This window comes from Cyprinus carpio, chromosome A15, assembly GCF_018340385.1.
Source record: "Cyprinus carpio isolate SPL01 chromosome A15, ASM1834038v1, whole genome shotgun sequence".
Classification (NCBI taxonomy): domain Eukaryota; kingdom Metazoa; phylum Chordata; class Actinopteri; order Cypriniformes; family Cyprinidae; genus Cyprinus; species Cyprinus carpio.
This window is the reverse complement of record NC_056586.1, coordinates 12,082,478-12,109,735: the sequence shown is the minus strand read 5'-3', so window position 1 is coordinate 12,109,735 and position 27,258 is coordinate 12,082,478. Positions and strand designations below refer to the sequence as shown.

General features: G+C 36.6%; 1 protein-coding gene across 1 annotated transcript in view; it reads left to right on the top strand.

Moving 5' to 3' along the window:
• LOC109103748 (synergin gamma-like) overlaps window positions 1–27,258 on the top strand; it is a 43,298-nt gene that overhangs the window by 14,556 nt on the left and 1,484 nt on the right. The window contains 11 exon segments of the mRNA XM_042771033.1: window positions 142–381; window positions 465–601; window positions 2,140–2,258; window positions 2,545–2,607; window positions 3,480–4,436; window positions 11,264–11,782; window positions 13,144–13,307; window positions 13,478–13,531; window positions 16,064–16,160; window positions 17,541–17,689; window positions 18,563–18,673. Coding sequence (XP_042626967.1) covers window positions 142–381; window positions 465–601; window positions 2,140–2,258; window positions 2,545–2,607; window positions 3,480–4,436; window positions 11,264–11,782; window positions 13,144–13,307; window positions 13,478–13,531; window positions 16,064–16,160; window positions 17,541–17,689; window positions 18,563–18,673 — 2,610 coding nt within the window.

Here is a 27,258-nt window from a genome sequence, read left to right as displayed (position 1 = left end):
CTTCAGTTCTAGTTCTGGAGGGCCAGTGTCCTGCAGACTTAAAGTATCGGTTCCAGTTTGTGGCCACTGACCATCCAGGACTTGATTTGAAGAGTCTTGGTGGACTGGTTAAACATTGCATAATGTGGTTGTATTCTCTAGAGTGGTCTTACAGTCATGAGTTTGGAAACACTGAGTCAGTTCCCCTCCCCGCCCATGCCCAATCTACCTGCCATGGCTATGGCCATTCCTGCTGTCCTGCCTCAGCACCAGCAGGCCATCATGACCCAGCCACCCGTGTCCATGGCCATGCCGGTTGCCGCACCACCTGTCATGGGCATGACACTGAATACACCTGCACAACAACCAGCCAGCTTCATTACCAACTTCCCTCCTGTTCAGGTAAATATCAGACACTTTATTACAGATAGTAACTGCACTCTGTTTTCACACAACTGATATATTTTTCTGTTGGCTTGAGTTAGGCTACCAAGACTGATGACGACGATTTCCAAGACTTCCAGGAAGCCCCCAAAGCCGGCGCTGGAGAGGACTCATTCACAGATTTCCAAGGAGAGACAGGAGGAGGGTTCCCCAGCATGACACCATCATCCCAAAGCGGGTATGAGCACAGATTTTCATCAAGTTACTCCCATATGCATCATGGCATATTGTTACTTCCCTGCGAAAGCATATTTTGTATGTAATGCAAATTGCTTGTAGAAATGCATCGTAAAGCGGCATCCTGTCATCTCTCATTAGTAGTTTCTGATATTGTTTTTATGCTTTGTTAATTCCTCTAGACTCGGTTTGCTCATCTGGAGCATGGAATCGCTCTCCGCTTTGCAATGGCTTGTAATAACCTGCTCGGCGCAACAATTAAACCCCCACCATCTTTTCTAATTAACCCATTTCAATGGACAGCTGATAAGCTCATTCCATTTTATTTCTATTCACATCTGCACAATTTTATGCTCCCAGGGAAAATACGGCAATTATGGAAAGCAGGGATTGAGGTTGGGAAGTACATTTGCTGAGTGCCACAGCCTTTAGCAGATGAAGAATAGTTTGGTGCTTGAATGTGTCAGATTGCTTGCTAATTAAATCAGTGAAAGTGAGTGTGGAGAATAATACAGGAAGTGAGGCTGAGAGCAGAGCTGGAAATACCACTCTCTTATGAGGGAAGTGATCCCAGATGGAGGGGAAGAAAGAAACAGACTTTTAGTAAAAACCTTGAGCTGAGTTTCAAGTTGTGTATTTCTACTACACACTGAAAGCATGTACTTTGCAGATGATTGGGAAAGTAGTTTGGGGTCAGTAAGATTTATTTTTTATTTTTTTGAAAGAAATAAATATACAATAAATTTATCAAAAGTGACTGTAAAGACATTTCTAATGTTACCAAAAAAAATGTTCTTTTCTATTTATCAAAGAATACTTAAACTTATCACTGTTTCCATATTACATTTATAATAATACTAAATATTTCTTGAGCAGCAAATCAGCATATTAGAAAGATTTCTGAAGGATTATGTGACACTGAAGACTTCAGTAATGGATGCTGAAAATTAAACTTAAAAAAAGTATATTTTGAAAAATATGTTCATATTTTAAACTGTTAATATTTCACAATATTACTGTTTTTCTGTCATTTTTATAAAATAAATGCAGTTCTTTCAAAAACAGTTTCAAGTTTTACAGACTCCAATCTTTTGAACTGTAATGTACTTGCTTTTCAGTATAGAGACATGCTGTTACAAACCTGTCTTGATATTGCAGACACCGTTTTTCACATTGTTTGGGTTCATGTGTAAATATAAGCATTTAGCTAAATTTATAACCTTTAAAATTTTATTTTATTTTCTACAAGTAAAAAATACTGAAAATCAACTGGGTATAGTATATCTGGCATACTATTTAAGTTTGTTTTGATTTTGGACACACCAAATCCTAATATAGCATACTTTATAGCAGGGAGAGTATGCAAATTAGGATTGTGCCTCAGGCTTTATGTATTTAGTCTACATTTAGGAGCATCAAAGAACAAAAATAAGTATCTCAAAACTACATATTATATTTTGGCTTGTAAACTCTTTGTAGCTTGTAAAGCACTTTGATCTGTTTGGACTGACTGGTGTTCGTTTTGTCTGCTTCATACAGTGTTCCTGCCATGCTGACTCCAGTGTCAGGGTCTTCATCATCCTCCTCCTCTGATAAATATGCAGTGTTTAAACAGTTGTCAGTGGAGCAGCCTGCAGAGCCCACACCTCCCGTCTCAGGTAAAACACCCAGAAACACATCCATTCAGCTCTATACACCTCATTAGCCTTTTGAGGAAGGCAGATCTCTCAGAAGACTGCTGTCATATTGGTTTAATTTTTTATACTGATTCTCTTGTCTAAATGCATTTCAGATAAGACTGTATGGCACACAGATGCATTTTGCATAAATTTATCCTGCTATTTATAACCTTCCTCCTGCTCCTTCTGTCATTATTATGGTCTATTTAAAAAGCACACTTTACTTCTTCTACACACAGACATTGTTTACTGTGTTTTGTTCCAGATTCAGGTGACAAATACAGTGTTTTCCGAGAGCTTGAGCAGCCTTCAGACAGAAAGCCAGTTGGTAAGCACAGCAGATGCGTGTCTGACACAGCATGAACACATCAAGTACACAATCTAGATCTGCTTTAAAAGATGAAATTTAAAGCAGTTGCACCTGCCTATAGTGTGTTTAGTTTGATGAAGGGCTCCATACACTGATGTAGGCATGTGTATGTGTCCCTGTCTCACTAGAGCAGAATCCAGTGGCGACAGCTCTGAGAGAGCCAGTAAGTCAGTGGTTGCAGTGATTTCTTTTCCAGAACTCCTTTAGTTCTGTTCTGTCCTCTCTCTACCTTTGATTCATTATATAGGCTGCAGCTGAAATGGAAAAAAGTTTGTCATCTGTGTGTCATTCACTTCAAGTGGTTGATCAAAATGTTATTTTTTTTTTATTGGCCTATACTGACAGGGCACAGTGACTAATGGATGATACATTGGCAATATTTATGATGTAACATAATTAAGTCATAGCAAAATGGAATTGGTTATGGAAAAATTACATTAACATTTAAATATCCAAATATTGTCCATTTAATTGGTCTACCACTTTTCACTTCACTACAAGTGACATGAGAATGGACTGATTGTGGTTGAACCTGATTGTGTTTTTTTTTTTTTTTTTGTATGTTTGTATATTCTGTGTCAGGTAATTTATATTTTCACACTAAAAGTCTTCAGTTTCATTGTGCCACCTTTTTATTTCAATTCAGCAGTCAAATAAAGCTTGCGTTAAGCATTGCTAATCCGTTTTTCTCTTTTTAGGCCCATGAAATGGAGCAACTTGTGGGCAAACTCTGTATTGTGCCGTGCCAGCTCTTTGTCCTTTGTTGTTTCGGTGTGAAATGCAGTTCACCATGCCCTTCAATTGTTTTCTTTTTGTTTTTTTTTCTGCAGGGGAGGCATTTGCTGATTTCAAGTCTGTCAGTGCCGACGATGGCTTCACAGACTTTAAAACAGCCGACACTGTCTCTCCACTAGACCCACCAGACCAGGCCAAGTTCCAGCCAACTTTTCCTCCTCCTTTCTCTTCTTCTCAGTCTCTGTCCCATTCACAGCCAGCTTCTCTGGCTCAACCTAGAAATCCTCTCAATATGGCAGACCTGGACCTCTTTACAACAGTGGCTCCTCCCGCTCCCACTTCCACTGCTGACTCCAAACTCAATCTGTTCCCTTCAGCGCCACCATCCCTGGTATTAACCTCAGTAGTGAAACCTCCCAGCGTAAGGGGTGATGACTTTGGCGATTTTGCTCTTTTTGGCTCATCATCGTCCTCTGAAGCAGCTCCCACCACCTCTACAGTGGGGAGAGGACTTGGAACAGTGGTTCAGGATGACTTTGCTGACTTCATGGCGTTCGGGAGCTCGAGAGATCAGAGAAATGAGACCAGCTCTGGAGACGGTGGAAGCGAGGGCCAGGCGGAGACGTCTCAGCAGCGGCAGCAAATCAGCACTGATAAGTATGACATCTTCAAGCAGCTTTCCTTAGAAGGTGGCCTGGCCTACGACGATAACAAAGAAAGTGGCGGAGGCTCCTTCTCGTCGCTCAAGAGCGACAATGACGACTTTGCAGATTTCCAGTCGTCCAAATTCTGTACGGCGCTAGGCGCATCTGACAAGAGCCTGGTGGACAAAGTAGCCGCCTTCAAGCAGACCAAAGAGGACTCTGCCTCTGTGAAATCCCTGGACCTCCCGTCCATTGGGGGCAGCAGCGTGGGGAAGGAGGACTCGGAGGATGCGCTCTCAGTACAGCTAGACATGAAGTTGTCAGACATGGGTGGAGACCTGAAGCATGTGATGTCTGATAGCTCCCTAGATCTACCTGGTTTGTCGTCCCATCAACCCCCAGCTGCAGGTGAGGAATTAGTACGCTTGCTCTGGTGAAGTCTGGCCTACTCTGTCTGTCACCACTTTCCCTCTTTCACACATGCTCGGACCACTCAGGCCTCTCAAAGGCTGAACAACCGCCCTATCAGAGGCCCAGTTGGACACTGTCTGTGTGTTCAGTGTGGCTGAGTTATAGTTACATATCAAAAACTTGCTACACATCTTATCATGTAGTCATTCCCATTCAAGTTATATACAATTCCAGTTGAATCATGCACAATTGTAAACATACAGTATTTATTGTTGTTTATATTTATTTATTTTTATTTAATTAGCTTAAGTATTATTAATTTTTACCATTCAAAACTTGTGCTTGTGAATTTTGATCTCATGAGATTAGTATTATCGCTAACAGCACAATACCTGATATTATTAACGCCAAGTGTTATCAGGTGATCAGGCAATTACGAAAGCACATTTATATACAGTATTTAATTCTTATAGCTCGTGACTTGGTTTTCTCTCCTGTCGTTCGTCTGTTCATGTTGTCATTGATGTCATCTCTCTTTAGTTACCTTGTTTCCCTTGCTTTATGTCAGTGTATCTGAAACACAGACCAAAGCAGCATGTAATACTGGTGGAATGCAGAAAAGCCGTTCATGCTGTTCCTGATTAATTTCTCAGATCCACACTGACATTTCGCAACTGATAAAATCAGATCCATTTGTTCAGTTGTCATTGTTATATCTACATCACTTTCCGTAGTGATGAGTTAAGTGGCAGCATATTGCCAGGAGAATGAGAATGACTGGAACAATAATGTGGAAAGAGAAGAAATTTGGACCGAAAGTTTCAAATTTGGCTTCGCATGTCCATTCCTTACATTGAGACATAATGAACTCAACACAAAGGTGTTATGGTAATGCCTAAAATATAAGTTTGAATACATTCATATATTTTATACATTCATGCATATAGTATGCTGTGTCCGAAATCATACTGTTTGCTACATAGCCACATACTATTGTTTGTTATTTTGGAAATAAATCCAAAAATGAATCTAAATATATATATATATATATATATATATATATATATATATATATATATATATATATATATATATATATATATATAATATAAATAAAAACAAAAACAAAAACAGAGAAAATTATTTAGACACAGCTGTAGACTTTATTGACATTATGTACCTATCCCAAATTCATAAAAAAACTAACATTTGACTTGATAACATAAACATAAAAAAATTTCAAACTTTATAATGATAACATTTGACTTGATAACATTAACATTCAAATCTGTGATTAGATGATTATGAGAAAGACAATATTTTTGCTCAAGATGGCAATATTCATTTGAATTCTGCCAACATGACACATCTGACTTTACATTCTTTCAGATTTTTGACTCTGAGCCATTTTGTGCTCATCAGAATTACAGATGGAATATATAAATAGCCAGATTAAAATGCTAATGACGCTCAAGTCTTGGGCATTTTTTTCCAGTGCAGGCAACTAGATTTGTCTAAGCATGATAAATGATCTTGACATTTCTGTCCTTTATCTGATCTACAATTCCACCGTCATATAAAGTCATATAACAGCTTCTCTTGATATAACCAACAGGTGTTGTAGGTAATATCATCCTGGTCACATTTGTTTTGCACATAACTGTTCATCTGTTCATGTGATGGCTATCTGTGTTGCTTGTGCATGGAGAATCCTCGATGCCGTTCCTCAGTGCATACATGAGCAAAAAATACAATGCACTACCTTATTTGACCCGAGTCATACCACACACGCATGAACCGGCTGCCCTGTACTCGAGCTGCATACAATGGGCATCAGATACCAGTCCTCGCTGAGAAATTGGAGAGCACAGTTAGTAAGATCTTCTCCTTAGAGGCCTAAGTGACCTCCAAGAGCTCTTGATGGGCCTGTTTGTAATCTTTTCCTAACATCAGTCACCATTTATTTACACTCATCCTGTGCTTCTCATGTTATCTGATCTGCATGAAAAGCAATCCCACAAGTGTGTGTGCTTGTTCACTTTATCATTCATCTTCATCATGTATCAGGGTGAGAACACAGTATTTCATTCAGTCAGCGTCAGGCATCATATCATCCCTCGTGTGCGCAGACTGGTTGATGTTGAGGAAGCACAGTAGGAAGAGTTCCCATACACTTTTGTGGTCTCACCAGAGCCAACAACCAGACCTGAAAATGTTTCTCACTAGCAATTACACTCTCACAATAAATTACACGTAAACACTAGCAAAACAACACAATTACACGTTTTGACTAGCAAAACATTTGCAACTGCACAGAACAAGTTTGAGTTAATGCGTTTGTCAAACCTGTCAAATTAGTTTTTTTTCCTAGTCAAAAACAAGTAAAGGTGGTAATATTGATGCTAATTCTAACATGAAATAAATGCAGCAATAGACTTCAGCCAGGCTAGATGCCATGTTTAGTTTGATGTGAACGAAATGAGAGGGATTGTGAGTGATGGAAGTAGTTTGTTCAGTATGTTATATACTGTAAACTTCTCAGCCCACATCAATATTTTTTTTAATTTTCTATATCATCATCGTTATCGGCCGTTTTTTTTTATTGAATATTTTTTTTTTTTTTACTTATCAGAGTCAGGACAGTTCACCTAAAACTACCTTTGCTTTCATCTACAGTTCACTTAAGGGACAGTTCACCTAAAAATGAAAATGTTCAATGTTGGTAACCAAGCAGTTGATGGTAGACATTAACTTTCATAGTATTTCTTTTCGTCAACTTTTCTGTTTCCCAACTTTCTTCAAAATACCATCTTTAGTGCTCAGCAGAAGTAACTTATGTTTGGAACTTGTGGGTGAGTAAGTGATGACAGAATTTTCTTTTTTGGGTGAACTGTCCCTTTAAAGTAAGTCTTTAAAAATACTAATAATTTAACAACACTGAAAAGTCTTGATAATAATTTACTCTGTACATTGTACATTATAATTATTATGGTATTTAAAGCAACTGATTGTAGTATTTTATTTTAAATTTATTAAGGAAAATATAATTTTATTATTGGCTAATAATTGTTTTTTGACACTGTTGTCTAAGATAAAAATAATTATCAGTATCAGTCATCATATCAAGCAGAATTGTAATATTGGTGCATCCCTTTAATTTCCACAACCCATGTTTTAAGGCATGTTTGTCCTCTCCAGTTTTCACTCTTGTTTGCTGAAAGTTCAGTAACCAGATATAAGAATACAGCATATTTAATGAACTGTAATTCCATCCCTCACAATCTCATTTTCATTTACGTCATACTAAACATGGCATCCACTCCGACTGAGGTCTGTAGGAATCCTTTTGCCTTCTTTTCATAGTAACTTCAGTATACTAGCATTACCTTGTCAAACACTGTTCTAATTACATCTTATATAAAATGCTTCTAGTTCAGTTACTGGACACTTTTAAAACCCAAGCATAAATATTGTAGCAGGTTGAGTGTTGGGTTTCCTAACATTTGCACTATGCCCCTAGATGTGTAGCTAACCACCCTAGAGTATCTTTTTTTCCAGGACAGAGCCGCTTCTAGTAAAGAAGGTCATTGTTTCAGGTTTGTTGTGGTACGTCTGCTCTCGTAGACCACACTGAAAGAGGAACTCTTTCTAGCTTTGCTTCTCTGTGCTCCAGTATGTGCCAGCCTTCAATTTGTGAAATTGACAAGTATTTACACGCAGTAAACAATTAGGATTAGTCCATGTTTCTGGCATATTTACAAAATAGGTTGTTTTTATCAAGAATGGAAATGTATACATGCAAATTTAATAGTGTATTTTTATTACAGGAAAATAAACTCTTATTTATTTTGAATATAGATAGACTTAATTAGCACTGCTGATTGTGTTGAAGCATTTATGCCAGAAAGCGTATTATTTGAATTTATGAAGAGAATACTGCTTGCCGTGATATGAAATTGTTACCTTTTTATGTGGGTCAAAAATAGCTCCAACCGAGATGTACAGGATGGCGAGAGAAAAAGGGTACTGTCTCTTTTTGTTGTTTTTTTTGCCTGTCACTCAAACCAATAAATGCTCTAGGATAGGTTCTCTGGTTTCTTTTAACCCTTTGAGCACCTAATAGAGCAATTCAAACCCTGGTTGATTTAGAAGAATTAGTTTTGGATTGAAGTATGCTGCACAATTATGACAAATCTGTCAATCATTTACCTTGATGTTGAGATCGCTATTATGAATTTTGTGACTAATTATATTAATTATTATATTGTATATTATATTGTAATTTAATGCTGATTCCCCTTTCCATTCATTTGGATGTCTGCAACTGGTCACAATGTTCAATACTTGTAGATGCAAATTAAACACTTTAATTGACGTTTTTCACAATTAATTAGAGTTCTTTAAATGTAATTACCTAAATGTAATCAATTTATATTTTTTTTAATTGTGCAGTCCTCATTTGAAGTTTTGATGAGCTGTTGCAGGTGGCAAGCTTGCTAATATATTTTACAAAATCTCTCCATAAAAGCTCTCAGGTTCTCAAAGGGTTGTAATAAGCTGCAAAAAACCAATAGTAGCATCACCTTGACCTTTGCTTAAATGTTCTGTATCACTTCCCCTTATTTCTCATTGCTTTTTCCTTTATAGTTCAACTACAGTGTGTCTTTGATCAATGAGAACTAATCAAATCTTAATCTGTGAATGTGCCTTCTCAATGCTGGGTTCTGCATCTGGATTTGGGATTTTCTGTCTTGTTTTTGTTTTCTTCTCACTTCTGCTTTTTCTGACTTTGCATGCCCTTGTATTCCTAAAATGCAAAAAAAAAAAAAAACATTTTAATAAATAGTTTGGCAAGACTATTGTAACAAGATCTTTCATGGAATTTTGTGACCTCTCTCTCTCTTTCTCTTTCTGCCAATGTTGTCGTAATAAATATGAATAATGGTACAGCAGACATGCGTGCCGTCTTGATTTCTCTCTCCATCCTTCAATCTTGCCACCCAAAGCAGATTTAGTCATCAGAATTATCACACTGCACCGGGTCCTTGTCAATTTCACAAATTGATTGACTATGCGAACAGTCGTGCCCCGCTCAGCTGTGAGGGAAGTAGATGTTTTCATGCATATGTGAATTATTCATATTTATTTTTAATTATAAACATTTATAAATAATAAATTAATCTGTACTTGAAGTAAGCTTATGCAGTAGGTTCAAAGAGCGCAGCACAATGCATCGTTGCAGATGTTTTATCAGTCTGTCGGTGTGGTTGATTGTATGAGAGTGTGAATGATTGCACGTCAACACTACACTGAAAGGCAGAAAATTGTATCTCTTGGTGAGTCACAGCCCAGTTGTGATTTTCAGTCAAAACAGTGATTCATTTTAGAGAAATGAAAGGTGCAGAATAACTGACAGCCATTTTGACCTTCAAAGTGAAGTTCTGCTTCTAGTAATAAATCTGAAAAGCATTCATCAATCCATACGTGCAGATGTCACTCATCCAGTCTAGTCAGTAAGTCGAGTGTTTCCTCCCGGACTCAGAATGACTTCTGGATGTAGATAAGGACTCAGGAATCATTAGAATGGCTTTGTGCCTGAAGTGTCTAGTTAATGAACCAGGGCTTCATCATATGACAATATCAGGAATAATTCATCAAGAGCAAGTAGCACTTGAGACACATAGTGACAGATTGAGTCATCCTGATCCATACCATCAATAATAGACAAATAGAAAAAAACGGTCACATAAATGGTTTTTAAATACATAAAAAAAACAGCACAGTATAATCGAGTTTAGATGCAACTAGAGAGGCCCAGTGACCCTTTGCCCAATTCTACTTTAAAGATTCTTCTGAAGTTCTTCTTTTAAAATATTAAAATACACGTTTTAGAAATATAGCCACAAAACGTTCATACTTTAACATGAAGCTAGCGTTACAAAGTCAATAAATCTCGATGCAGTTTTAATCTAGTCTTTTGGCTGCTGACCATGTAAAGCTGGGAAACATGGTAAGTTTCACATGATATGTGCAATGGTTTCAAAAAGGGGTTTTAGATCAGTGATTCTCAAGCCCTGTTGTTCCCACAATATTCAAAAGTTCTTCAATATATATCTAATTTCCAGTATTTCCATTGTCATTATGTCAGAGCTTTTTTTTTTCTTCAAACGATTATTATTATTATTATTATTATTATTATTAACAGAAACTAGGATATATATATATATATATAATAAATTAACCACAATTTATTTTGTGATTTCAGAAGTTTTAAAAACTGCATCAAAAAAATAAAAATGATATATATAAATAAATATATTTAAATTATTTTTATAAACTATTATACAAGAAAAATTTATATATAGATATATATATAGAAATTTTCTCATATGTATGAATGAAACTTTTATTAATTTAAATGCATTTTTCATCTTGAGACTCCCTGGTTGAGAACCACTGCTTTAGAAAGAATTAAACTGTAACAATTAGAAGTTAATCAGCCTAGAACAGTAGTCCCACCATTGAATGGGCAATTCATATAACTTGACCACTCAAATATGCCTTTTTATGCAGAATTAATATAAATACTCTGGAGTGTTTTGCTCCATAGACTTTTGAAAATGTATGAAATTAAAATGCTACTTTAACTACAGATGCTGTCAGTATAGCTAACCTTTTATTGAACCCAGAATATCCTTACTACAACTAAGACATGTACTAAATTGTAAAAAGGCACTATAACAAAAGTAGTACAGTTGTTACAGCGCTAAGACCTAAATTATTATTTTGTTTTTTTAATGGGATGTCCTATGTTGTCATTACAGAGTCTGATGATTTTAAATTTGACCCCTTTGGCACATCCGCCGTCAGCAGTCTTGGCAGCTACGACTGGTCCGACAAGGAAGAACTCTCATCTGGTCAAAGTAAGAAGCTCCAGGGAGGACTGCCATCTTCAGCTGTTGTCCAGAAGAAAGAGACATTTTTCGGGAGTTCGGAGAACATCACCCACACCACAGTTGCCAAGGTGACCACCTTCCCAATCGATGATGGTGGCTCCACCACTGAAAGACTTCTAAAACCCCTCTCATATTTTCTCCACATAGAACACCCCTCAAAACAACAAAAATAACTTTTGAACTTTCCAACAACGTTTCCTAAAAACTCTGGAACCACAGAAGCAGAGGGCAACCAGGGTGAATTGACGGATGAGTTTGGAGCTTTCCAAGGTGACAAGCCCAAATTTGGCAAGTCAGACTTCTTGAAAGCCAGCACACAGGCCAAAGTGAAATCCAGTGAAGAGATGATCAAGAACGAACTCGCCACCTTTGATTTGTCTGTTCAGGGTAAGTGTCATTGCAATATTTAATGCTTAGATATAAACAGACAATGGCTCTCATTCTTTATTATTTACAATACTCCAAATCCATTAGCATTAATACACAGATAAGAACTAATGTGCATATGCACGTGTTGTACAGTAGGTGGAATTATTTTCGTGATCAGGACTCGAATACAAAATAATCCACAGCATTATTAGTGAATGAGGGCATTGGATCCGGTGCATGTCCACAGGTGCATTCTCTCTGAAAGTCAACAGATGGCAGAGTGGCGTCAGAAGCACATAGCAACGTCAATAGATAAACACTGCCACCCAAATCCCTCATCACTTTCCCCCTTTGCTTTTTCATCTTCATTCCCCAATAATGTATTAGCACTTACTCAGTAACAGAAACGCTTATTTGCCTCTTATTGATCCCCACCCACATCCACTAAATTTGATTTGTTCAAACAAAAGAGGGTTTACTCCTAATCTGAGGAGAGGGTTTCGTGCAGGAATGGATTAGCGCCTGAAACCTTGCAGAGACTCGTGCTTCCCAGCGGGGGCGTGATTACCTGACGTTGCGTCTTATGAGTTTGTCGTGCCGCTGTCCATCTCCTTGCTTATGTGTGCATGGCGTGTGTTTGTGCCAGTTTGACTGTGTGCCTGATGAATAATGCATGCCTGTATTACTATGCTGCTCTTTTGCACATAATTATCATTTGTTGCAAATTAGGTGTTTGTGGTTTGTGTTGTGGCCCCACGTGGATTAGCGATGACAATTTGAGAGCTTTTAATTATACAGCAGGACCGACAATTAAACTCATACATTAAATATAGAGAAAGTAGTGGGGTAAGACGTGTCATCCCCTTTTTCAAATCATCGTATGTTTTTGGATTGTGATGTAAAATTTTAGTACTTCCAACTTATTACAGTTAGCTGACAAGGCCACATTTCTACTGTTTATCTTTATAGTTTTTTCTATCTCTAAATTATTTATGTAGTATTGTTTTATTTTATTTTATTTCATTTCAAATTTATTTAAATTACTGAAAACTATTTAAAATATTTTTTTTAGTTTTAGTTAACAATCCGAACATTGTTGATAAAATTTGTAAAATATATATTTTTTTATTTCCTTGGATAATACATTTAAAAACGATTTCTTACATGTTTTTTAAGGTGTAAGAAAAATGTTATTACTTGGTAGTTACACTACATTGTTTTACAGTCATTCAATTTGAACTTTTCTTAAGTATTTAAAAAAAAAAAAAAATCTGACAAGAGCATGTGTCTAAGAGCTTGTCCCATGTTTTAAACTAGAGGTTTCATTTTCTTTAACATGGTCACTCCCATTTATCACTGACCCATTTGTTTGTGCAAAGGTTCCCATAAGCGTAGCCACAGTCTGGGAGAGAAAGAAATTGTACGGTCCATCCCCTCTCCTGCCCCTGAGCAGCCCTTCAGAGACCGATCCAACACCCTAAATGAAAAACCTGCGCTGCCGATCATCCGGGACAAGTACAAGGACCTCACAGGAGAGGTGGAGGTCAGTCACTCACTCTCTCGGTTCTCTCTGGTATATACGTTCTCTTTGAGCACACAGACAGGTTCTCCTTGTTGAATACAGCCTGAGGTTTCTCAGTGAACAAAGCTCTCTTTCTGTTTCATCTTTTTCTCTTTTTCTCCCACTGTCTCTCATCCAAACACTTGTGGCAGGAGAGTGAGCGATATGCGTATGAATGGCAGAGGTGTTTGGAGAGCGCTCTGCAGGTAACACATACCTCCACTCACACGTTCATAAAGAGCTTGGCATCCACGTAAAATTGTATTAGTCTATTAATAGTTTTAGAAGTGTCATATTATGATCACTATACCAATACTACCATAAAAGTGTGATCTAATCACTTAAAGCGATAGTTCACCCAAAAATGAATATTTTATGTTTATCAGCTTTCCCCCAGGGTATCAAAGATGTAGGTGATTTTGTTTCTTCAGTAGAACACAAATTATGATTTTTAGCTTCAGGCGTTGCAGTCTCTCAGCTGTACAATGCTTGGCCAATGGTAACAATCTATGAGAGAGAAAAAAACATGCACAGACAAATCCAAATTAAACCCTGCAGCTCATGACGATACATTGATGTGTAAAGACAAAACGATCGGTCTGTGCAAGAAACTGAACAGTATTTAAATCGTTTTTTTACCTCTGATTCTCGCAATGTCCGAACTGTTAGAACTCTTGTGATGAACTTGCATTCACAGCAGCAGGCACCTAAGGCATCTTCTTCTTCTTCTTGCTTTATGGCAGATCACAGACTTATAAGTGCATTATCGCCACCTATCTCTAGGGCTGGATTATTCGAATATTCGTTCAGTGGGTTGGCATTCAATTTTCAAATTTGAGATTCAAATAATCTTTTATTTTTTTTTTTTTACACCTGGCATCCCCCGCGAAATGGTTCTTATTCACCCTTGAATATGAATCGCCTATGACTGAATGTCATGAACGTCATGATTCAGTCCATCTGAAAGAGAAGAGAAAAATTCCGAAGACCTCAGCTGTATGAGAGCATTTTATATTGAGTGAGGATAAGACAAAGGCAGTGTGCCAAATATGCAGTGTCTATTTTCGGAGCATATAAGCACTGCCCACATGAGGCGCGCCGCTTCTGGCTCGCGCTGTTTTGTAGTTTATTAAAAGTCGATTAATTCTGAACGTGTCGTGTGTCCATATTGCACCAAAATGCGACACTACACTCCCTTGGGTCCACAGCAACACACCCGCCACGTGTGAAGTCGATTGGATTGACATACACCGACATAATAAAAACGCAAAAACAAAAACAAACACACATAGTGTCGCGCCGCAACAGCAAAATCTAAACACCGAAGGCCAGTTCTCGTGTCGCGACGCTCCGCGACAGCTAAAGTCTGTCTACACTGGATGCGAAAAAGCGACCGTTGAAAATCGTTTGAAATTTGTGTCAGTACATAAAGTAAATAGTAAATAGAACGCAGCAGCAGTTTACTGTCGGGAATTTGTCAGCCGCGCCGCAGTGAGTGTAGACAGCATAATAGGTTCTATTGTATTTTGTCACGCTGCGCCACTTGTGTCCGGTGTAGACACTGTGTTAGAGAGAAGAATATGGTCAGCCCCCTCTCCTCCGAAGCTTTGAATATTTGGTGTTGATTACTACTGAAGCTTCGAAGCTCAAAAAATGGTATTCGGACCAGCCCTACCTATTTCTCAAGTGGACCATTGACACTCCTAATTGAGATTGTAGATAGAGTGTTAATGGGCCATTTGAGAGAGAGGTTTAGGGTTAATGAGATTTCACTGTGGGAGGGGCAACCCAACTTTTATCGCTTTATTGCATAACTTGTGGTTAGGAGGTTGGGTTTCGGTGTGAGAAACCTTGCCGAATATTTCAATCTGCCAATTTAACAATTTACACTGAACAATCTTTTCTCTAACTAAAATTCTTTATACAAATTTCTGATTTTTTTTTTTTTTTTTTTACTTAAAGAAACAGTTAATCAAAAAAATTTCCTTTTATCATTGACTTCTCCAAACCCGTATAGATCGTGACATGCCAAGCTAATGGTCAGCCAATGTCGGGCCATCTTTGAGGGTTTGTTGACTAGCAGAGCTGCTTTTTGGTTTGTACATCTGCTGTCCTAGGTTCAGTTTGCATTTTTAAATTAATACTCACTCACTATTGCTATCTGCTGATATGGAGTTATTTCTTCTCACACATGTACAGAACATACTGCTCTTTGGCCATTGGCTGCAGTCTTTGCAGTGTTTTCAAGTGCAGCTGGTTTGGTGTGTCTGGGCATCATGGCTCTTCTGTGAAACAAGATATTTTAAATTGTCAATGACCACCTTGACTTTCATTGTATGGATTAAAACATTTGTTCAAATCCTTTTCTTTTTCTTTTTTTTGCTTTCCACTGAAGTCATTCAGTTTTGGAACATGATGCATAAGTGATGACAGAATTTACATTTTTGGGTGAAATATCTCTTCCGATTCCAAATAATTAATGTAGGTTGCAATTTTGTGTTCAGACTAGATTGTAGGCCAGTGAAAGTGCAGGACCTGCAAGTTTAATAATAACGACATAATAACGAGATCTACTTGTTTCCAACTTATGTAATATCTTTGAATTAATTTGGGGTGTTTTCTCAGAAAATATTAACATATGAAATTATTTGTGGTTATTCATAAAATATAAGACTAAATGTAAAAATATAATATAAAGTATGATCACTTTACAGCTTTGTATTTTTTCCTTTTTCCAGGTCATCACCACTGCCAATAACACCCTTAATGGCATCAGTAGCTCCACGGTGTGCACAGAGGTCATCCAATCAGCACAAGGGATGGAGTACCTGCTGGGTGAGACTAGACTACAGTCACACTTTATTAACTGGTCAGAGACCAGCTTTACCCATCATAACAGGCATCCGTAAAACTCCAGATCAGCTCCGTCACACAATCTCTTCATCCACATTCATACCTGCTCCTCATGCGCCCCTGCAGTCTTCAGTCAAACAGACAGGCCAGGTGTTCTGGTTATCTGCTTCCTATTTCTGTACTCTCTCTCTCATACAGGGCGGCTTAATGAGCTGTATGTGCTCATGCCAGCGGGAGGGGAACATGGGGTGCTGTTGTTACGTAGAAACAAACTGTTAAAGCTCTTTGATCCAGCTCTAGCAATTGTGACTGGAGACCGAGCAGAGAATTCTGGGTCTGACCGGGTGAGGCGTTTGTTACAGAGCAGAGCAACTATTCTGGGCCACTCTAATGGGTTCAGTGTAAAAGGACGTTCAGCACTGAGGTGTGCTGGGAACAGTACAGCTGGGTTATTGTTTCTCCTGTTTGGTTCTCTCAGCACGAACACACAGGCTCTGTTCGCACTGCACACAAATCCAGTTTGGATTTCAGATCTGATCTTCAGAACTCATTGTCTTTACTGATCCATTTGTTCATACAGTGTTGTTAATATCCGTAATACTTTTCCTTTGGTTGCTATAGTAATGATGCCAAGAGAAAAATGGAAATACTGTTTCCACAACAACTGACTCACTGTTCACTAAATGGTGAATGTCACATATGAAAAGAGATAAAGACATATATTAGTGGACACCGCTTCAGACAATTTTGCACACTTTGCTTGACATTACCTAAGTGTTGCATCCCAAAGGGTGACTTGAAATGTTTTTTTTATTAAAGGAATAGTTCAGCCAAAAATGAAAATTAGCTAAAAAAAAAAATTTACTCACCCTCAGGCCATCCAAGATATAGATAAATTTGTTTCTTTATCGGAACAGATTTAGAAAAGTTTAGCATTACATCACTTGCTCACCACTGGATCCTGCAGTGAACGGCAGCTGATAAAAACATCAGAAAAATCCACAAGAAATCCACACGGCTCCAGTCCATCAATTAAAATCTTGTACAGTGAAAAGCTGTGTGTTTGTAACATCCATCATGTTACACATCTATCATTTTGCTCTCTGTTTGAACAAAGCCACAGTGTACTTGCACTTTTTCTTTTAGTGTCTAATTTATGGAGAAAAAAAAAGCATCTTTTTTAATTTTTCTATTGTGAGTTGGCTGCTATGATGAACAGCCTTTACCTTTTCTCGTACCATAACAATCACAACACTCATTATCATTGCATCTCTTGATATCCGCTGTCATCTCTTGGCTTTGAATTACGTTGAATTGTGTTCTTGTTTTCGAGAAGATTTTTCTGGTGTATATTGTGTATAGGTGTGGTGGAGGTGTATCGCGTGACCAAGCGTGTAGAGCTGGGTATCAAAGCCACGGCTGTTTGTTCGGAGAAACTACAGGAGCTGCTTAAAGACATCAGCCGCGTGTGGAACAACCTGATGGGCTTCATGTCACTGGCAAACCTCACTGTGAGTTTTTAATGAAATAAACATCTACCACATCTTTTAAGTACAATAGTATTTCTATTACAGTGCAACAGAGAAAAGTCTGGTTTATTTATGATGAATTATGATTATATATGAGGAGTTAAACTGTGGTTTATGTGAGCTGTAAGCTCTGGAGCAGTAGGCACTTTCTACTAATAGGGCAGCATTATATATAATATATACACACATACATAGATACATACACATTATGTATGTACACAATTTTTTTGGTGTAATTTTTACAGGTAGCTTAAGTTATGAAAATGCATTTAAGAAATAGATGGGGTAAATTTGCATTTCCTGCCGACTTTTAATTGACTTCCCTGTTGGGGTAATTTTATGTCTGATGATAATATATAAATAATATCTCAGTTCTCTCAAAAAATGTGGTATTCATGCATCTTGATACAAGTAATGAGACACCAAATAGTACATTATTTGTGGAAGGTGCAGTAGTACGGAACAGATTGCTGAGTGTTGGACCGAGCTTTGTCATGCAGTGTACTCATGGGAGAATATCAACGTCAGCAGATAATATTAGAGTTATGCGGTCAGATAATATCAGCTTGGGAGAATAAAGTCTCGGCACACTGCCGTGAAACCACAAATGCTCTGAAGCATAATAAAAATGAACGTAGTTAGAGCATTGACGGTTTCTCTCTACCTGAATCCTGCTGTTTAGGACAGATTCTGTAGCTGATGTATTGATCTGCAGCGCCAATCATCCGCTGTGAGGTTCAGTGGCCTCTGTGAACTGAAGTTTGACTGACAGCCAGGGATTTGTGTGGAGGATGCAATGGAATCACCATTGCTTTTTATGAACTGCATTCATGATGTGTGTGTGTTTTTCTGTAGCCTGATGAGAGCTCACTGGACTTCTCCTCCTGTATATTGAGGCACGGCATTAAGAACGCCAAAGAGCTGGCGTGTGGAGTGTGTCTGCTCAACGTGGACTCGCGCAGCAAGGTCTGTACACCCCAAACACACACACACACACCTGCATACAACCATTGTTTTGACACACAAAACACATACACTATATTGCCTATTAAAGGGATAGTTCACCCAAAAATAACGATTCTTTCATTATTTATTCTTCCAAATTCTTTTGACAAATCTCTTTCTGCTGAACACAAAAGCAGGAATTTTGAAGTATGTCCTGGTTGCTCTTTTCCATGCCATTACAGTGAATGAGAACCAGAGTTTTCATGCTCCCAGAAAAGGATATAAAAGCACTATAACAGCATCATAAACATAATAAAAGCCACAATTAACTAAGTCTTTATTCACTGAAAATGCTAACATCTGCTCCATCTCTCCATTGGTCATTCGTGAAAGTAGCAGCAATGTCCGATTTATAAAATAATAGCTCTGTTGACTTGCATCTTTTCAAATATTGATTTTAATTATTTTTTACTTAATATCAGTAATAGTATCTTTAGTGCCTCAATGTTTAGTTAGTTAGTAAATAAAAACTTTATGAAGTTTTTCATCTAATAATTGTATTTAATTTGATTTCAGTTCAGTTAATTATATTTGAGTTAGAAAAATGTTTTTATTTAGTTTTGTTTTAGTTAAAATAATACCCTGATCCATTTCTCAAAATCAGTCAGACTGATTTGTTCATGAATCTCGACTTCCATCTGTCTGAATCAGTGATCTGGTTGCACTAGTTTAACAACTCACTGTAGAGGAATATTATTAATAAAATAAGCTCTTGTAAAAAAAAAAACTTGCAATCTAGAGTACGAGTCATATTGAGATACTTCTATGATACTTTTGCTTTTATGTTCCTTTTCAAATTTCATTCCTCATTCGTTGTAATTGCATAGAAATTGTTTGGGTGAGCTATTGCTTTAAATTATTAAACAGATGAATAATCTGTTCAAAAGAAACCAAAAAACATCCCTACTGACTATTACTTTGATTTTCACAATTTTGCAGAAGAAAGACAAGAATACATTTGGACGCCTGTTCAAAAGAGTAGGATTCACTAAACTGCCTCAACTCTAATTTGCAGCTTGTTGCAGGGGTCAGGCAGGCACACGCTCCCTTGTTGTGCTGCCAAAATGACCAAAACTCACCTCTCGGCACTTGTCTCCTTACAGACTGCCAAAAACAGCTCTCAGAGGCGCACGCTCTGACTCATGCATCTAAATCTACAGACGCTTGGTCAAAGCCACGCTTTCATTCAAGTAGCTTTAGGTGTTTAATTTGGCTGCAAGCTCTTAGCTCCCGTTTTCTCAGCATTTACAGAAATCGGTAACACTTTATTTTAGGGACTCTTAACTAGTTGCTTATTCATATGCATATTACTAGAATATTAGCCATTTATTAGTGCTAATTAAGCACATATTTAATGCCTTATTCTGCATGACCTTATTCTACATCCCTAATCCAAGCTTGTCTTGCTGAATCGGTGAGTAAGTCTAACGGATGGCCAAAAAGCATGAGGCAGGCAACAAATAGGTGACGTATTCGTCATTTTGGCACCCCGGGGCGTTGGAGAACAAACCAAAAAGTGGTATGGGGCAAAGGAAATATCATAATAAAGGGAATAGTTTACACAAAAATAAAATTGTCATTGATTTGCTCTCATTTTCCTCTAAACCATTGGTTTTTTTGGGTTTTTTTTTTTTCTTTCTTCCGTGGGACACAAATAGAGATATTTAACAGAATGTCCATGCTGATCTATTCCAGACATTACATTTCTTAGTATTTTTGTATTATTTTAGATACATTGAGATGCTATTACAGTTTTTGTAATATTAGTTTTTATTTTTGTATTTTCCATTTTAATTAAAAGTTATAGTAATTTTTTTTGTTTTTGTCATTTTTATTAGTTTTTTTTTTAAAATGTTGATTAAATTTTTATTAATTTAATTTCAGTTGTAGTTTTTTAGTACATTGAGTTAAACTAAATGAAAATAAGAAATGTAGCTAGCTAAAATGTTTGCTTTATTTCAAGTAAAAAAAAAAAAAAAAAAAAAAAACTTTCGTTAACTATGATAATCCTGCCAGGTACCCAAGTAGTTTAGACCACAATAACTTTGAGTAAATGATGACAGAATTACAATTTTTGGGTGAACTATCCCTTTAAACTCTTCTATTCATAAATCCAATCCAATCCTGCACTGGTTTAAACACGTAATTTACACACTGCCATTCACCTCGTTAACACACAATGGATAATCTGCTCATTAAGATTCCTCGTCTCACTAAAACCCTCCTAAATCTTCCTTGTATTAATGCAACGGGCAAGATTTGCTGATGTAATAGGGGTGTAAACATTGCTCGTAGTACTTCAGATGCAATCAGGGAAGGAGGGGCTCAGAGCAGCAAGGAGTCATGGGATGGATGTCTGAGGAGCAGATGCAGCTCAGCCATCAGTCACTGTGACCAAAAACACAGGTGCTAATAGATCCGCCGAACACATCCAGCCCGCTGCAGATTAATAGAGCTGTTTCCGTCTGCCCCTGACATCCGATTAATATTCCACTTTTTAATGGTTTTAGGGGGTTTGGGGGCAGCGTCCATGTTTGGGTGGGACTGAAATCAGGGTTCTGAAGGTGGAGCAGCATCTCTGAGAGGAGATGTGTTTAAAGGTGGTGGTGTTGGGCTACAGGTGATTTCACTGGGTTGTGGATGATTCACTCTTCTGACCTTGGGCTAGTTTCTGTCTTCAGTGTCTGTCCCCGCTGGGGAGGGATGTGATCCTGCTGAATCTGCTAACAGGATTTGTCCACAGGAATGGGCAACAGTGTATTGACTTAACACTTTGCATATCTGTTTATCTAAAACAAGATTGTATATACACTACCATTAAAAAGATTGAGGTTACGTATTTTTTTATGAAAAAGTCTCTTCTGCTCACCAAGGCTGCATTTATTTGATCAAAATGCGGTAAAAACGCTATATTGACAAATATTACTACAATTAAAAGTAACTGTTTTCTATTCTAATATTTTAAAATGTAATTTATTCCTGTGATGCAAAGCTGAATTTTCAGCATCATAACGCCAGTCTTCAAGGGATAGTTCACCCAAAAATCAAAATTATGTCATTAATGACTCACCCTCATGTATTTTTATTTTTTTTTTTAATCAATGTTGAAAACAGTAGTGCTGATTAATGTTTTTGCAGAAAACCATATTACATGCTTTATTCAGGAAGATTGATGAAAAGAGAAATGAACAGAACAGCATTTATTTAACTGTATACATGTTGTTACTGTCACCGATCAAATTGATGTATTATTGCTGATTATTAATTATTATTGTCTATAAAAACATATTGACCCCCAAATGGTCATGTAAATATTTGATACAATTAATATTTTATAATAGTAGTAATAAAACACACACAAAAAATACAAATTTAATACAATTTCAATTTATCATAAAAAAAACCTTGTTTGCCAATTTGAAACTTATTTTATAAGACTCATATAAGAAAATATTAAATGACTGTATTAAACACTCTATAAGATGTTTTTGAAATATTATATATTTATACTTGTCTCTGCACTGTAAACTAGGAGGACGTATTTAAGTATTTTGACATTAAAATGGCACACTTCAAGTCAGTTAAGTAGTTATGGGTTCTCAGAAGACAATTTTGTTTGTGCAGTAAACAACTGTTATAATGAATGTTTACTTAGCAGTGTTTAGATTATACTCCGTGTGTTAATGTGGATTAATGTCACCCTAATGCAGCATCCCATTAAAGGTCCAAACTTTGTGAGATGGGCGTCCATGCTAAAATTAGAATAGATGCCAGGTTATTTAATTCAAGAACCTGTAGCACAGCTGGATGCACCTAATGTGAACAGTTTTGAGCTGTATCTACTGAAGCAAAGTCATCCATTAGTGCAGTCAGGCTATCTCAAATGTAGTAAGAGCTCAGGAAGAGTACTACATTTCAGTATTTCAGCTTTTAGAAACATAACCTTGTATTTCATCAGTCTTTGATGGCTATTTGGCCTTTATGCATTTGTAATTATGCATTATTGATTTGCTACATACATAAAGGTTGTTAAAATATCTTCATAGGTAAGTCAGGCCATTTCATCATGTAAACAATACTCTGTAGAAAAGTTCAAGTGTGAGGTTTTTTTTTGAAAGAAATTAATGCTTTTGTTCAGCAAGGATGCATTACATTGATCAAGTGACAGTAAAGACATTTTTAATATGAGAAAAGATTTGTATTTCAAATGAATGCAGTTATTTTGAACTTTATTTGAACTCTGAATTCTATTCAGCGGAGAATTCTGAAAAAATGTATCAACTGTTTTCAACAGTGATTATGATAGCACTAAATCAGCATATCAGAATGATTTCTGAAGGGTCATGTGACACTAAAGAGTGGAATAATAGCTGCTGAAAATTCAGCGCTTCCATCACAGGAAAAAATAACATTTTAAAATATATTCAAACAAAAAACATTTTAAATTGTAATAATATTTCACAATATTAATATTTTTTTTTTTTTTTTTTTTTTTTACTCAAATAAACAGCTTTGGTGAACATAAATTATCTTACAGGAAAAAAAACAAACAAAAAAAAACGTATAAACTTTGACAAGTAGTACATGCATTTCTAGCACTTGTTCACTCTAAGTAACTTTTTTTATGCTTTCATGTCCACAGTTGCCCCTTCTTGTCTCCTACTGTGGCTAATTTGCAATAAGCCTCTGCTTTGACATGGACACTTTCCTCCACTGTGGGCTTTCTGGTGCTGTAGTTTTGCTCATTAACAAAACCAGAAACCAAATTCTATACCAGTGCTGATGCAGACTTCTTTGTGCTACTTGCAGGCACTGACAAAAGACAGTCCCTCCAAATTAAGGGTAACTATTCCACTGTATTTTTCTCTGTAGTGAATGTAGGTAAAGCTAGAGTGTCCCTCACTGGCCTTCAAACGCTTCAGACTCTGCTCGTTAACAAGTGTTGTCATCTTTGCAGGCAGGATGCCCTCTGTGTTTGCAGTCAGATAGTAATTAACCTTTCTGCCAGCTAAACAAGGTCAGCTGAATAAGGATGACCTTTTCAGTGACTTTGAGCCACCTGTTCATCTGCAGAGAAACAGCGCTTGTGCTGCAGCTGCTGCCCCTCTGTGCACTACACACACACACACACACCACGGGACCAGCCGTTTCATCACACAGCATTATTTATATGTCCACTCAGACACACATCTCTGTACTACAACAAGGACAGGCAAAAAGTAATTGATAAAGTGCAAGTACATAAGATAGACAGACTGACAGAGAACTCAAAATCTGATATTATCTTGAATGCTTTAAAATAACTTTGCATAGGGTTTGGTATATTGCCAGTTACCTTACAATACAGTTGACATTAGGTATGTTTACATGCAGTAATTTTCCTCAATCCAAGTCAATTTCAGATTGTTAGAATGAACCCTAAACGTTGCAATCCAGTTCACATATTCTTTTATGTTTATTACATTACATGTATTCTGAAACAGACTTCAGCATGTGTTTTTATTTTTAAATTTGTACAGTTTAAAAATTTTTTTATTAATATTTTATAATACTGATTATTTAATATGAATCAAATTATAGTATCAGCACAACAGTTTGAGTGAAAAGTAAATATGCATATATATATATATATATATATATATATATATATATATATATATATATATATATATATATATATACTTGAATTTTAAAAATATGCAAAAAATGTGCTTAATTGATTACTGACCTAAAAATAATATAGTATTTTTCTTTTTCTTTTTTACTAAATATAATATAGTATATATATTATATCTATATATATACTATATATATATATATATATATATATATATATATATATATATATATATAAATATATATAAATATATATATATAAATATATGTAAAAAATGCATTTTATAATTCAGCAAATGTATGGAAGTAGTTCTGACCGCACGGAAAATGCTGCTTTCAGATTTTGCACTTTAGACAAGAGCTGTAGCACTATGGATGCCTGTTTCTCTTTCTGAACATAAACTAAAAAGTAATTGTGAGAGAAATTAAGTCTAAAATAAAAAAGTCACATCGTGGAATATAGAGTCACACAGTGAGATAAGTCACAGTTATGAGAAATAGTGTCATTTGCAAGATGTGAAGTAACATTGCAATATTGCAAAACATATAATTGCATATATATTGCAAAACATAATATTGCAATTATGAGAGAAGTTGCAATTGTTAAATTATGAGACAAAGTTGCAATTACAAGAAGTAAAGGCAAAACTTGTGAGATAAATTAGCAGTTTACTGTGGTTTACAACAGATCTCGATGTAGAACTGTAACATAGCAAAGTATGCATAATTAGATACAAATTTCAAAATGTCCTTGTGATCTTCATGTTGCTATTTTAACAAATCCTTTAAAGAGGACAGTATTGTCAAGAGCATATGAAAGAAATGGAGTGTGTGTGTGTGCGCGCATAGTACAAGTGTGGGATTCACAACATGAGTCATTTCTCCTTCCAGCATCAGCTCCGAGATTTTTCTTAGGTCTTCATTCTGCATAACATCCATATCATCACTGCCTTATCACAAATGCACGACTACAGCTGTGCCTTTCAGAATGAAAGCACACTCGCACACTGCACATCGATATTTTGAGTGAAGTTCACTAGGTTCTTGTTTCTCTTTTCTATATATAGGGTGTATGTGGGAGGATTGCACACTTCTTTTTCTCTATTGATCCTACAAATTATGTCAGTATGGTGTTGAGCTCTTGTCTCTCTTATGCCACACTGCAGTCAGGTTGAATGTAGTACTTGTTGAGCCAAGTCAGTGACTAATAGAGACCCTGCTTACGTAGTAATTTTCTGGGTTCAATACAGTTTAAGCTTTAATCGGCAGCATCTGTGACGTGCTGTGAGATGCCACAAGGTATTTTTGATGGTTTTTTTTTTTTTTTTTTTTTACACTAACAAAAGCAGGTTGTTTAAGTTGTGTATGTGAATTCTTCAATAAGCAGTGTTTTCATCAAGATGTAGATGAGTTTGTTTCTTTATCAGAACAGGTTCAGAGAAATTTAGCATTGAACTTTCTCACCAATGGATCCTCTGCAGTGAATGGGTGCCGTCAGATTGAGTTCAAACAGCTGATAAAAACATTACAATAATCCACAAGTAATCCACATGATGCCAGTCCATCAGTTAACATCTTGTAAAGTGAAAAGTTGTAAGTTTATAAGAAATAAATGCATCATTAATGTATTCTAACTTTAAACTACCACTACTGGCCAAAATATGAGTCTGTAATCCATAATAACACTTTTACAATAATTCTAAGGGTGCGTTCAAACTTGTCATGTGTGGTTCAATTGAAATGAACCCTGGTGCGATTGCTCTGTTAGTGCGGTTCGTTTGAGCATGTGTGAACGCTGCCATCCGAACCCTGGTGTGCACCAAACAAGCAGGCCGAGACCGCTAAAAAGAAGAGTCTCGGTCTGCTACCAAATAAACTCTGGTGTGGTTCGAATTATATATGAATGCAACATGGACCAAATACTTCTAAACGAACTAAAAACAGTAAGTAATGACAAGGTGCGGGGCTATGCGACATGATTTGAAGACGCAGTTTAACCAAAACAAAATGAGCAGAGGTAAAGAGAGCACCGATGAGGTAAAGTGCCTTTTATGAGCTCATTGTGAGTTTGCAGGTGAGGAAAATAAAATTATATGTACATGCAAGAATGAGTGCGCTTAGTCCAGATGATGGCATAAGGTGCGTTCGACTTAAAGTGGCACTGAGCAGACCGATCGGTTAATGGGTGCTTTGATATCATACACCCGGAGTGCCGCTTTAAGTCTAAGTGTTCATGAGTTCATGTCATTCAACCCAACCAATTAGGTTGTGAACGTATCACTATGCCTTTAGGTTCCGTATCTTTAGGTTCGCTGTCAAAAATGCCAATGTGAACGCTAAGCGGACCATGACCAAATATATCATTTTCCTTTTTGGTCTGGACCAAATGAACCAAACGAACCGAACTACAAGTGTGAACACACCCTAAATTTCTCCAAATCTGTTCTGCTGAAGAAACAAACTCATCTGCATACCATCTCATCTACATGGCTTAAGGATGTTCATTTTAAAATTTTCATTTTTCGGTGAACTGTCCATTCATAGTTGGAATTAAATTTTACAGTTCTATTAATATAGATTTAGTTATTTTTATTATTATTATTTTTATATATTTTATATATTTCTATATAGTTTATATTGTCTTAGTTATTTTACTAACGCATAACGAAGAAATGTTGACTAAATGTTTCATTTAATATTGAGATTAAGTTGAGATATTATATCAGAAAGAGGTTAGTAGGATCTTTATCACATTAGTTTTATGGTAACAAGCATAATATTGAAGTCTATTAGCTAGGGATGTTAAAATTCTGGCCCAAACAAATACAATACAGCCGATAATTATTTTCATATTGTAGCTGAAAACTGATAAATGGCTGGTATTAAAATTATATTTTTTACTATTTTCCTGAAAATAAAACTGAAAATAC